At 53.6% G+C, this 13,285-nt stretch overlaps 2 protein-coding genes across 3 annotated transcripts in view; one reads left to right on the forward strand and one right to left on the reverse strand.

Moving 5' to 3' along the window:
* The window catches only part of USP37 (ubiquitin specific peptidase 37), a 34,890-nt gene extending 29,449 nt beyond the window's left edge, over positions 1-5,441 (forward strand). For both annotated transcript variants that reach the window (XM_071435153.1, XM_071435154.1), the window contains exons 22-24: positions 667-736; positions 1,250-1,388; positions 1,983-5,441. In XM_071435153.1, the coding sequence (XP_071291254.1) occupies positions 667-736; positions 1,250-1,388; positions 1,983-2,070 (297 nt within the window). In that variant the 3' untranslated portion in view covers positions 2,071-5,441. The remainder of the gene's footprint in view (positions 1-666; positions 737-1,249; positions 1,389-1,982) is intronic.
* A 648-nt stretch (positions 5,442-6,089) lies between these two features.
* VIL1 (villin 1) lies at positions 6,090-11,611 on the reverse strand. The gene is made up of 19 exons (XM_071435160.1): positions 11,513-11,611; positions 11,231-11,305; positions 10,909-11,105; positions 10,550-10,658; positions 10,210-10,320; positions 9,910-10,112; positions 9,329-9,407; positions 9,111-9,209; positions 8,861-9,014; positions 8,651-8,751; positions 8,379-8,516; positions 8,064-8,222; positions 7,805-7,984; positions 7,544-7,689; positions 7,304-7,448; positions 6,838-7,026; positions 6,617-6,685; positions 6,300-6,437; positions 6,090-6,214 (listed from the first exon to the last, which is right to left on the reverse strand). The coding sequence occupies exons 1-19, from the start codon at positions 11,585-11,587 to the stop codon at positions 6,101-6,103; spliced, it is 2,481 nt and encodes an 826-aa protein (XP_071291261.1). The 5' UTR covers positions 11,588-11,611; the 3' UTR covers positions 6,090-6,100.
* Positions 11,612-13,285: the final 1,674 nt, after the last annotated feature.

A 13,285-nucleotide genomic window follows, 5' to 3' on the forward strand; every position in this document is an offset into this window, starting at 1 on the left:
CAAACAAAACCCAAAAAAATAAAATTAAAAAATCAGCTGTGGAGACCTTCTGAGTTTCTCTAAGATACTCTCTTTGACATTATTGTCATGAATTCTAGAGGTAACATTTCCTGGTCAAGAGAGTATTAAAAAATAAAGTGTCAAAAGCTATTGAATAGAAAGACCATGTTTCCTGTATGTAAAGAGGGTGTTGTCCACTGACATTATAGGTGCAGGACTATTTGGGCTACATATCCTGTATTAGCTGTTGAATCTGTGTACCATTATCAATGGTATGTCTTTGATATTTCAGAAGTAAGCATGGTGTTCCTTTTTGGCTTTTCTGTTTATTTGCTGGATTAATTCTGACATCAGTGGAAGTTGCTCAGGAAATGGTTGTTTAGAAAACTTTGCAGTGTAGAGCTCATGTCAGCATCTGTTCTGAGGTCAGAGAGGCTCCTTGGCATGCTCGTTGGCTTGCTGATAGATTAAATACACATTTCCCACTTCTGGAAGGACTCCTTGTTTGGTGTGAAGCAGGGTGTCTGTTTCTGTAATCCTTCACTGGTTTGCAGCTTTGAATACAGTAGCCAGAGTTGATATCTCAGGTATAATTCATCTTGTCCATAAGCTGTGTGGGGGAAAAAAGAATGCCTGAAAGCTTTAATTGTACTTTTTCTTCCCCAGACAGGAGAGCTTCCTCACTCCTATCGTCTCATCAGCATTGTCAGCCATATTGGAAGCACATCATCTTCAGGTAAAAGATGCCACATTTTATTCTTCATCTCTTACATAGCTTGAAAAATCTGTAGTACAGAATTACCATAGCATAATTATTTATAGGAAAGAATTCAGGCAGCAAAGCAAATCTTCTGTCATGACTTGCTGATGGGGGAGCAGGTTGGGGATATCATGGTGCCTGACTATTGCATGTAGGAAATGTACAGCTGGTGGGCTCTGTAGCATTGCTTGTGCTCGTTACCAGCTGATTGAGGGACCAGGATCTTTAGGGTCTTTTAGCATTTAAATGTGACATAGGTAGCTGGACCAGGGTACCTGGCTAACCAGCTCACTGGCTGAAGTGCAGCATGGAAAGATGTGCAGAGAAGTTGTGGCTGCCCCATTCCCAGAAGTGTTCAAAGCCAGATTGGATAAAGCTCTGGGCAGCCTGGTGTAGTGGAAGGTGTCCCTGCCCATGGCAGGCAGTTAAGATCAGGATGACCTTTGAAGTCCCTTCCAACCCAAAGCATTCTGTGATTCTGTTGTTCAGGTCATTATATCAGTGATGTCTATGATATCAAGAAGCAGTCCTGGTTCACCTACAATGACCTGGAAGTCTCTAGAACTCTGGAGACCACCGTTCAGTGTGACAGAGACCGAAGCGGATACATCTTCTTCTACATGCACAAGTAGGTGTCTTGGGGAATGTTGGTCCTAGAAATTACCTGCTGCTTGTGAGGAAGGGGGCTTCTCTTCTTCCTCTCGTCCTCTGCTGGGATGAAAAATGTCTCCAAAATGACAGAATTTAAGTGCTCAGGGTTCAGAGGTGTGGCATTGTATGTCAATAATACATGGTGTTTTAACAAATACATTAGAGTGTTTTAATAAATACATTAAGAACGGGATTCAGTGTCTCAGTGCATGTGTTACACCAAGAATCATAATGGAGCTTGGGTTTTTTTCCTTAAGTGCTGTGATATTTGTAAATGCTCTTACCCCTGCTCCTAACAGTTGTGTTGTTGCAGCCATGGTCATCTCAGGACACAGCCAAAATGGGGTTTGTAGGTAGAAATGTTCTCAGGCACACAGAACTGAAGAAGGTTTGTATCCTCCTCATCTGTTGTTGCTGCTGCTTGGAGATGTCAGATTAGACATCTCTCTTTGCCAGAATTTGTAATGCTTGAGTTTGTGGAGTAAATCCAGTTGCTGATTCCCTCAGGGCTCTTATGTAGTGATTTTTTGTTGTGCAAAATTTTCACTGTTGGTCTTTTGTTCTGTTCTAGAGATATCTTCGATGAGTTACTAGAAACAGAAAAAAATGCACAGCCACTTAGCATGGAAGTAGGAAGATCAGTTCGTCAGCCTCTGTGAAGAGTAAAACACCTTGTTCCTCCTGAGGAGCAAGGAAGATTCTGAACTTGTGCCAGCCACACAGGAGTAACAAACAGCTCAGGGCCAAAACATGAGACAAAAGGTAGAAATGTGGGACGCTCAGTTTGTTGAACCATCTGTGCAAGTCCTGGGCCTGAACTTTGTGTTTAAACCTTGACATCCAGAGCGACCCTCCTGTGGTGAAATTTTCAATGTTTCTCAAATGATTTTGTCAGCATGGAGCCTTAAAGAGTTGTAACAAGCCACAAGACTACAGCTGCTCATAAACTGGTTTAAAAAATAGTGCAAAAAGAGACTCGACTTTAAAAGCCCATTCACCTCTGAGACGTGAGTGGCGAAGATTTACATATCACTTGGCGCTTTTGTTTCTTTTCTCCAAGAGCAATTTAAGCAATAGACTGTAACCTGGCGTGTGTTGTGTTAGTAATATTCACTGGAAAGCCAGATCACTGAGCAGGCTCTTGCCAGTCATCTGGCTCACAGGCATTTTGGAATCACTCAAGCTGATGCGTTGTGACATTCATGGGTTTGTAAGCGCGCTGCGATTTCCGTGCGGTTCCAGGAAACAAACTGTCGGTGCTGTGGAATGTATTGATACCTGGTGGCAGCTCTGTTGGTTTTTTGGTTTTTTTTTTCACACCATTCACTGTCATCCTCATTTAGATGTGAGATTATATATGTGATTTCTTTTGTTTTACAAGTTCTATTATTTGATTGCATTTTCTCCATGAGGTTGCTGCATCGGTGCCGTTTGGAGAGGCAAGTCTCTCGTTGGGTGTGCTGTGTTTCACACTGGAGTTGTGTTGCTTAGGGCTGCTCCGATGTGACTCTGGGAGAGCTGAGTACCTGGAGCAAACAGAGCAGTGCCAGGAGGTGAGCTACAGTTCTGGGAGGGAAAGAATGTTCTGGCATTACCTTTCCTGTGCAGTACCTGGCACTTGAACTGCCCTGTGGCTGAATCGTGGTCTTGCCGTGGTCTTGTGTTACCGCAGGGTAAGAGGCTTTGTTCTGCAGCCATGTCTCAGTTCTCCTCTTTGAGGAGTGCGAGAGTGCTCAAACTGTGAAATTAACCAGGTGGAAAGCTTTCAGAAGGCCCTTGCTCAGCATTAACAGAACATGGTTAGGAAGAAGTGATGCTATCTGCTGGGTTTAGAAGCATGATGCTCCTTTTGTAGCTTGTTTCAGCAGTGGGGGGAGAAGCCTATTAAGTTCATTTTTTTTCAGCACCTTTGCGCTAATTAAGGAGGGGCAGATGTTTCCTTTCACTGACATTTACTCATTTCAGAGAAGTTATTGCTGTAAGCAAAGTAGTTGCTCTTGTTTTGGCCTCTAGTTCTGATTTTTGCAGCCTGAGTTTTAGAGATGAAAGACTTCTTTAAGGAAAAAAAGGAAGAAAATCACTTTTTTTGCCGTTGAGATAGTTTGTGAGTTTTTTAAACTATCATTAGGAGTTTCTCAGGAATAAATTGGCTGCAGCAAAGCAGACAAAACCATCGACTTAGGAGACAGCAGGCACCTTTCACGGGCACTTCCACACTGGAGTTTATCCCGGCTGGGTGTGTCACTGCCCTCAGGGGACTCTTCCCACTTGTGTGCACAGCAGCAGCAAGTGACAGCGTGGGTGTACTCCCCACCCCGAGCACTTGGGGGACCCTGGTGTGGTGAAGACTGACCTCCCTCCCAGTCCCCAGGTGGGGCGAGCCCAGGGGCCCTGGGCACAGTGGATCTTCCTGGTCTCAGAGCCAGCAGCAAAGGCTTGGCTGCAGACATGCCAGAGTGTTTATCTGGTGAGATGCAGCCCGAGGGGGGTGTGTGTTAATTTATTACAAAGCATTATACTTTTCTATTGTCAGTACTGATTTTGGTTGAATTCTGGGCAACGGGAAGAGGTGGTGACATGGGAGTCGTCCTTTGAACTGATCGCCCTGCGAGTGTGATGGACTGCTCCGTCCAGAGGGCAAACCTGTTTTCCCCAAGCACATCCTATGCTTGTGCTGTAAATAACTGGTATTCCTGTAGTATCAGAAGTCAGCTCTGCTTTTTTTGGGTGGCAAGGTTGTTTTTACAAGGCGCTGCACTCCAGTTAATTTATAATAAAAGCAAACATAGCCTGATTTTTCAGTGCAGTAACTTTTGTTTAAAACCAGTTTTGTTTGGATCAAGGTGAAAAAGCTGGTGCTTGAAAACAGTGTTCCTTGTGTTATGAGAAGTTCTTGCTTGTTATTCTAGTCATTAAGAATTTGCAGACATATACTATAATTTAAGCTCTTTTGTTTGGCATATGGCAGCTCACTTGCACCTTCACCCAGGCAGGAGTGTCCACAGAGCCCCTTCCTTGCAGAAGCCAGCTTTTTCCCCACCCAAGAGCAGGGGGGAGGATGACAGGTGTGTAATTCTCAAGAGATGTGCTGCCCACCAGTTGTGTCATTCCCACTGCTCACGCTGTTGCAGCAGCAAGTTCAGTAAGGTTGGCCCTTCCATGTGGGATACTTGTCCTTGGGTATAGGTAGGTGAAGCTTACTTGTGGGCCCTGAACATGTACTAGCTCTTCCTCAGTTAAACATTTACCCACTTCTGAATCAACCTAGTTTAGTACAAGTGTGATTCAGCACAGAAATTCAAGGAACTCCCATCCCTCTGTTCCTTTCGTCGCTTCGTTGTCTGACTGCGATAATTTGCTCTTGATTTACACCCCCCTAATCTGAGAGGGGCAGAGCTTTGGTGTCACTGAACTGGAGCTCGTGTGCGGGTCCCTGGGGAGCCCTGGCCAGCAGGGCTGCACCAAGAGCCTTTGCAGAGCAAGGACTGTTTTCCCAGCCGGAGCAGCAGAGTGGGACTGACGGGAGGAGCTCTGCAGCACCTGTGGCCCCGGCCTGGCCTTCCCCCTGCTCAGTGCAGCACAGATAAGATCACCCGTGCATCTTCCTGCCCGTCCTGCATCGAGGAAGGGAAGTGCTGATTGCCAGCTCAGCACTTCCTGCTTCAGTTCATCCTGGCACAAGGCAGGTGGGGAACACCATGGGGCTGGGAATAACTCATCTGCTTTGTTTTAATGGAGCTAATTATCCCTGTAATTGCCCGCCAAAGAGAGAAAAAGGGGTGCAGGACCCCTGGCAGCTGCTGTCCATGTGGTTTGCTGCCAGACTCCAGCCTTGCCTCCCACTGGCTTCTGCCTGCACCCTGACTTTCTGGTTCTTTACACTGTTGATGTGGAGCAGTGCTTTTCTCTGTGTTTTAGCAGACCTGTTCCTCTCTATTCTTTACAGTTTTTGCTCTTGGGTTCCCCCTGCCCGTTTTTAAATGATGTGTAGATAGATTTTTGTGAAATTAAAACCTCTTTATTAACCCTCTATTGATTTGGAATCTTATTTCTGCTGGCTCTTCCTGGGCACTGCACCTCCACCTCCCCTTTTGCACTGGGACTTAGCTTGGTTGCCTGGGAACATCCTGTGTGTGTTCAGTGCCCCTCAGCACGTGTCCATCCTGGCCCCCCTGAGAGAGGGGACACCTCAGTGCCTCTCAGCATCCCTGCAGAGCCCAAGTAGAAAGAAGGGAGACACCCTCCTCCCCTCCTGGGTCCAAGGACAAGTGATCCCTGATGTCTGTCCCTGCAGGCACAATGTCCCCTCATTTACCTTTGGTACCACACGTATTTACTGCAGTTCCAGTGATAAGGCAGGGAGTGGCTCCAGCTGCACACTGGACCTTTAGCCCGGAGCTGCAGGTGCCTGGATGGGAGAGTCCTGGCACCTCGAGCATGCCCAGCCTGTGCATCACCTCTGAGCACAGCCAGGACAAAGGAAGGCCTCGGGGTAAAGGAGTTGAGAATCCTCCCCTGTGCTGCTAGCCCTCAGTCAAGTCCTGTGTCTCTGTGTGCCAGCTCTGAACGAAATAACTCCCACACCTGGGGCTGGGCCTTGGGGTTGGAGAGGAGAGACCACAGCCCTATTTTTCATACTTATTTTATTTTCTAAAGAGCTGGGATTGTTTCTGTGCCCAGGCTCCTGCCCTAGAAGAGTCCATTGTCCTTCTTGAGCTTCTGTTGTTTCCACAAGGGCAGGCTCCTGAAGGCAGAGCGGCTCATGCCAAAAACAGCCTGGAAGTCCGCATCGGAGAGGTGGTCCTGGGGCCAGAGAAAGAAAGGAGGCTGAGCTGAAGAACTGGGAGGGGCTTTCCCTGTCTCCCCCTCCAACATGGCCTCATCTTACCTCCTTCCTGCTAGGATCCACACCCCGGGGCAGGTCCTCAGCGGAGGTGTTCACCAGCACATCCAAGGGGAAGGTCTCCAGTTTGGTGGGGACAAGGGTGGTGGTGGCAGTGAAGACCTCTTCCCTGGATGTGAGCGCCTGAATGGGGGGGCAGAGTCACATCAGGGCCTGGCCGAGGGATGGAGGCACCAGGCTGGCTCCAGGTGTCTGCTCACTGAGGATCTGTCCTTGCAGCTCCTCCTGTCACCGGCCCAGGGGATGGGAGAGAATTGTGTGCCCCCAGCCAGCCCAGCTGCCTTTCTCCTTGTGCCACTTACTGAGGTGAGCTGCCCAAGGCTGCTCTCGTCACCCAGCTCAGCTCTCAGCGTCTCATAGGATTTCTTGTCCTGGGAAGGAGACAAAAGTGCTCAGCCCCTCAGCATGCACAGGGGTCAGGCGAGCTGCTGCCCACACCCTGGAGATGCTCCTGGGGCCAGACCCACATCTGGCCCCTTCTGCAAAGGGACTCCCTGGTCTTTCAAAACCCCCCATGACTCACGTCCCAGTTGAGAGGGTCCCAGGCCAGGAACCAGCCGGTGAAGGTGGGGGGCTCATAGCCCTGCTTCACCACAATGATGGGGGTGTCAAGGTCACGCCCGCTGGGGTGGCTCCGCAGGTACTCCTGTGCCATCACTGCTGCCGCCTCCTTCTCTGACTCATTGGCGCCTTTCCCAATCCAGAGGAAAACCTGCAATGAAGTTACTGGGTCCACCACTGGGGTGAGATGGAGCCCTCTGGAGCCATGGTTGGAGGCACATGGGCTCTGTCCATGGGGGAGGACTCTGGGAGTCCATCCTCAGCATTCCCTCGAACAAGAAGGCTGGAAAAAGCATAGTGGGACCACACATAGGCAGGTTTCCAGCCTCCCATCCCACCAACTGTGGCTGATGCAGGTCCTCCAACCGCAGGAACATCAACTTGGGGGATCAAAGGTCTGTCCCCTACTCCATCCTCCCCCAGCTCACCTGGTCCCAGGTGTCCAGTAGGTAAACATCACTCTCCTCCAGGTCATCCTGGGTGAAGTCTATGATCTCTGTGGCCAAGAAGGTGCCTGTCTTGTTGGAGCACTCAAAGAGTCGAGGGGGCACAGAGAGGTTCTCCTCCTGCAGCCTGAGAGGGGTCAACGTGATGGGAATGAGGCTCCCCCTGCTTGGGGACTGGTGGCCCATCTAACCCCTGGGCATGGGCAGGGACAGGACTGGTACCTCTTGTTACTGGCATATTGGGACTTGCCCCCCAGGGCCAGCCAGAACTCAGGTGGCTCCTGTCCTTCTGCGACCACTGGCTTCTCCATCTTGGAGATTATGTCAGCCACAGTCTTGGCCATCTCACGTTCATCCCCGCTGCAGCCCTGCCAAGCAAGCACAGCTGTTCCATCACTGGCCCAGGCCAAAAAGGAGGAAGAGGAGGTGGGGACAGTTGTCTTGGAGGTGGCAGCCCCCACGCCAGTGCCCAGCAGTACCCACCTTCCCATACCAGAGGTAGCAGCAGCTGGGGGTTTTGAGCACAAAGACATCATTGGAGTTGAGGGAGGAGGCGCGGACAGGCACCTCGAAGGCCTTGGTGTTGTACTCGTTGGTGCCGTGCACTTGGAAGAGGCGGGTGGAGGGTGTGGGCTCTGTGCTGCCCGCCCGTGACGTGCCACCCTGGGGGAGAGGGACAGGAGGTCACCACCAGTGCCACAAGCCCAGCAGCCAGCCCATGCCCCAAGATCCCTGAGCTCACCGCATACACCACCATCTTGCCCTTGAAGATGGCCATCAGATGAGCCGGCTCCTTGCCCATGGTGACGCGGATCTGCACGGGCTCGTTGTTGTACTTCTGGTCCAGGGCGACGGCTTGGTAGGCAGAGGCAGCCAGCTCATCTGCGCTGGCTTGGCGGCCCTGGGCAGGGCAGAGGGGGCTCAGCACCCATCACAGCCCCCCTCGCCCTCTCAAGAAGAGGCAACTCTCATGCTGCTCCCAAGGGGCAGAGCACCCCCAGTCCAGGGAGGTACACCCCTGTCCCCCACCCACGGGGCAGTGACCTGGAGGTCTCACCTGCCAGATGTAGATGATGCGGTTCACCTTGGGCCCCACAAAATAGGTGTAGAGCACCAAGTAGCAGTCCCCGCCATAGAAATGGCCCAGCCACTTCTTCTCTACAGGCACCAGCTCATTGTTCTCCACACGCCAGACCTGGTGGGACAGGCATATACTGCTGTCAGAGCTGGTGCATCCTCCTGCCCTGCAGACCCTGGACCTTACAGCATCGCCTGGTATAGCAAAGGGAGTACCTGAGAGGGTCCCACATTCTTCCATGGTCACCCTACCTCTACTTCTCCAGATCCATCATCCACCATCTTCTGCTGGGCAGCCATCTGGGGCTTGGCATGCAGCGTGGTTGCATCAAACTTCACCTGCTCCACCTTGGCTGTGGGGAAGGGCAGAGGGGTGAGCCAAACCCCTCAGGCCACAGGAATTTCCCACAGCCTGCCTATCCCAATCCAAGAAGTCCTGCCATGTTGGAAGGAGACACTCACCCACTTTGCCCACGGTGTGGGTCTTGCCCAACCCACTGCTCTGGTTGGGGACAGTCCATTTTTGGAAGAGCTGCCTGAAGACAGCTGACTCAGACCCATCATTCTCTGTTTCCACACTAGTGCTGTCTGGATAGTTCTTGGCTTTGATGAAGCCCTGGTGGGATCCAAACACAGAGTGTGGCCATGGAGTGCCTGGCACGCCACGGAGCAGTCAGGCTATCCCATAACAAGCCCCTAACCCAGCACCCACCAGCGCCCTGCTCATCGCCTGCTGCTTCTCCTCCTTGTTGGCATTCTTGCCCTTCCAGACGAAGATCTTGATACCTCCTTGATCAAGGATGTAGCAGTCCTTGAAGAAGGGGCAAGAATAGAAATTAGGACTTTAGGCAAGTCCACCAAAATCAGCTTTTGAAGGATTAAAGCTGCCAAGGAAACTGGGCACCCCCAAGCATCCCATGGGTGACAGACCTCGTGCAGGAGCATGTCTTGAGTTAGGGGTCGAACTGCCACCTCCTGTATGACCAGGTTTCCACTGGCGTTGGAGATACTGACAGGAGAAAAAGAGATGAAAAAGGCTTAGAAAGTGGGTTGGAAAACCCCATCCCCATTACAGGGTAGTAGGGTTTGTGGGGCTGTCCCCTCCCCATCCCCTTCCCCAGCCAGATCATGACACAGATGGTGCCCAGGGGCTCCCTGGCTGGGCCATGGTGTCAAACTGGTTTGTAGCATGACCTGCCAGGCAGCTCACTCATGGCCACAAGGAGGGACAGAGGGGTGTCAGATGTTGTGGGGCCACTGAGGCGCATTGCCACAGCATACAAAGGTGATGCTTGCATGAGCATCTCTATTGGGTCCCAATCCTCTTGGCAGCTGGGATTCCTCTCGCTCCAATGGCACCCAAGTCACTTATCCCCACCTCTGCTGTAGCTTTGACCCTTCTTGGTGTCTGCCCATGGGGCTGGGATTTGTGGGACATAGCAGAGGTGGCTGCTGGCTCCCTCTGACACCAGGAAAAATGCCCCGTGCGTAACCCACCCCCAAAAACTCACTGGTAGAGCTTGAGGGAGGATTTGAGCTTCTCGTCCACTTTGTTATCAGGGATGGCGGGCTGGATGTCCCTCTTCTCACCCAGCACATGCTTAAGGACCTTCATGAGTCCCGGTGAGGCATCCTCATCCTCACCATCCACTATGCCCACCTTGGCACGGCCCCCACGTTCCCGGTCCCGGATATCCTTGGCCAGGGTCATGGCCTGCAGCCAGGGGAGAAGGGATAAGCCCAGATGAGGGAGGGGGTGGCTGGTGACCCCCCCCTCCTGCAGGGGGGACCTTGGCACCCCCTGGCCGTACCCTCAGCCTCTCGTTCCGGTTGCTCTCAGGGCCGTTCCACTGGATGATGAGCTGGCCCAGGTCCAGCAGGAAGACGTCTCCTCTGTTGAAGCTTTTCCAGCTCATCTCCACCTGCAGCAGGACATGATTGAGAAGGGTGGGTGGCAAGCAGCAGAATGCCTGAATGCCCACAGCTCTGCAGCCCCTCTTACTCAGGAATACCGAGAGGGGCTTTCTGGGGAGCAGTTGCAAGGCAAGGCAGCATCATCCCACACCCACTGTGTGCCCTGCTTGGAGGCAGGTGTGTCTGGGGGAGCTCTGGCCTCATCCTGATCCAGACTCCACACATGCTATGACTCACCTCTCCTGCCACCACATTCTTCTTGCCCTTCACATGCAGCAGTCGCTGGACGTTGTAGGTGTTTGTCTCCACATGCTTCATGCCTGAGGCCACCCCACCCTTCTTATAGCTGGGAGGGGACAGACATGGTGTCAGCCCTGGGTCCCCCTCCTCACACCACTGGGGTGTCCCTCCCTCCTCCATGCACAGGGAGGTGCTCGGGGTACACACACGTGGTAATGGATAGATGGAGCCCAGCTCCAGATCCTGCTTTTTCCTCCCCCACCTCACTGAGACAGAGCTGTCCCCATCCCCACTGGATGGGGACCCCTCCCCAGTGTCCCCCCCGTGGAACAGGTGCCCAGGGGTGACTGACATACATGAGTCCCTGCTTGAAGTAGGCACGGAAGGTGTCGCTCTCGTGTCCCTGGGCCTCGCGGTGCTGCACGGCCACGGAGCCCAGGTGTTCGTCCATCTGCGTGGTGTAGATGGCCGCCGCCCCCTGCTCGTCCTGGCTCGACTCCTTGCCCAGCCAGTAGTGGATGTCGTAGCTGAAGTTGCTCCCAGACTTGCGCGTCTGCAGGACACCGGTCCCCGCTAGAAGAGCCCCCGTGTGCCCAGGTCCCACACATCCCTCCCTGCACCCGGCCCCTCAGGGCAGAGCCCGTTCCCAGTCCCCTGTGCCACCCCTGACTGCCCTACCGACAGCAGCACGTAGCAATCCCCCTCGTAGAAGTAGCCATAGCTTTTGGTGGGCACTGGCACCATCTCCATGTTCTGCAGAAGGAAGGGAAACATCAGCCCTGGTGGGGAAACCCCCAGCCCAGCCCCACCACCCCACTGCCCCCAGCACCGGGAGCTGCTGGGTTTAACCCTGGGTGCTGCACTGAGACCCCCAAACCCAGGTCCTGAGGACACCAAGGGAGGATCTTCCCTCACAGAGACCCCCCCAAGGCAGCCCCAGTGATGTGCCCCCGTTCCCACCTCAATCCGCCATATCTGGATGCCCGGCGTGGTCTTGTTCAGTGTCCTGGAGACTTTGGCGCTGAGCTCCACCATGGTGACAGGTACCACCGACACGGGGACCTGCCCGCATTGGCAACACCCTCGTTAATGGCAGGCAGTGTCAATAAGAGCTGGGACACAGCCAACCTGCTGTGCCATCTGCTTCCCTGCCTGCTCTGCAGAAAGGCCAGCTGTAAACCCCCCTGTACGGAGCTGCAGGGGCGAGGGGACCCCCAGCACTGTGGTATCAGGAATGTGGCACACAGGTGGGGCTGCCATCCCCTCAGCTTGGCCGGCACTGCTGCTAATGAGTCCGTACCAGGGTCCAGGTTGGAAAGGTGCAGGATCCCATAAGTGCCCCAGCGCCCTGCCCTGTCTCTGAGCATGGGACAGGGCAGAGCAGGGCACCCACAGCTGGGTGACACTGCTGCATGGTGGCCTGCCCTCCCCAGCACCAGCAGGAACTGGCCCTGCTCAGCCTTGTCCTGGCACAGCTTGGTATGAGGTGGAACAACATGACATGGCCACTGCTTACACACACACACACACACACACACACACACACACACACACACACACACAGAGACAGTGCCTGCTTCAGATCCCCTGCTTCCAAACCCCCAGCCCATCCATGCCCCCCAGGGAGGGCACATCCTGGCTCCACAGGGCTGCTGAGTGCCAGTGCTGCTGAGGTTGTGCCCAGCCATCTCTGCCAGGCTGACAGTGCTCCCCTCAAGCAGGCAGAGGGGCTGAGTCAGGCAAAGCCACACTGTGCTCCCCGGCTGGAGGCTGGCAGGGAGTGCTGGCACTGCCCAGATGGGAGGTCTCTGCTTCCCAGCCCTGCAAAACCCCTCCTGACCCCACTGTGCTGCCCCACGAGCACCCACATCCCATACCTCAGACCCAGGGGAAGCATCCCCCGTAGCACAGCCCCAAGATGGGGCTCAGGTGGGTCCCCAGGCCCATCCCCAGGCTAACCTGATGCCAGCAGTGATGGTGTCCATGGGACGTGCTGTCCAGCCCATGCCCACCCTCTGTCCCCTCACCCTACCCCAACTGCTCACCTTCCCTGCAGAGCTGGGTGCACAGGTGAACGTACCTAGGTGGAGTGCTCAGGTGCCAGCACCCAGGAGACCTTTGTTCCCTCATGTCCCAGCCTTTGCTCACCATATAAGGGCAGGGACAGCCCAGAGTCAAGGTCCCCGCAGCCCTCCAAGACTTTGTGGCACCTAAGAGCCCCGTTACTCATGGGGTGTTTCCCCCCCAGATGCTATTGCACCCTGCCACAGGCTGGCTGTGCCCAGGGTGGTTCCTCTGCCCTCCCCAGGCCTCCTCCCCTCTTGGCCCCTGGTACTGAGTCCATGCTGAATTTTTTTCTTTTGCACTCCACCAAGAAGTTCCATAAAGTGATAGCAATGAGCTGGACCCGGACATATGGGCATCAGCCACCAACAGAGGTGCCTTGATGCCATGGGGATGGCCACTGTTCTTCATTCCCCAGACCCTAAAATGCCCAAACCCTCCCAGACATGGAGCACTAAGGCCACGGAAATGGGGTTTTTTGGTACCTCCTCCCCCAGAAAGGTTCCATAAAGTGACAGCAATGCAGCACCTGGGGCATTTTGGCCTCACCCCCTAACTGGCACATCCCCACCCTGACCATGGCACTGTCCCCAGGCTGCTTCCCACCCCAGCTGGAAGCCAGATCCCTGGTCACTCCTGGCTGTGCCTCCCTGCCTTGGGAGTCTCCAC

The sequence above is a fragment of the Agelaius tricolor genome, unplaced genomic scaffold, assembly GCF_023055355.1.
Source record: "Agelaius tricolor isolate 1412-34295 unplaced genomic scaffold, bAgeTri1.0.p SCAF_10, whole genome shotgun sequence".
Lineage (NCBI taxonomy): Eukaryota > Metazoa > Chordata > Aves > Passeriformes > Icteridae > Agelaius > Agelaius tricolor.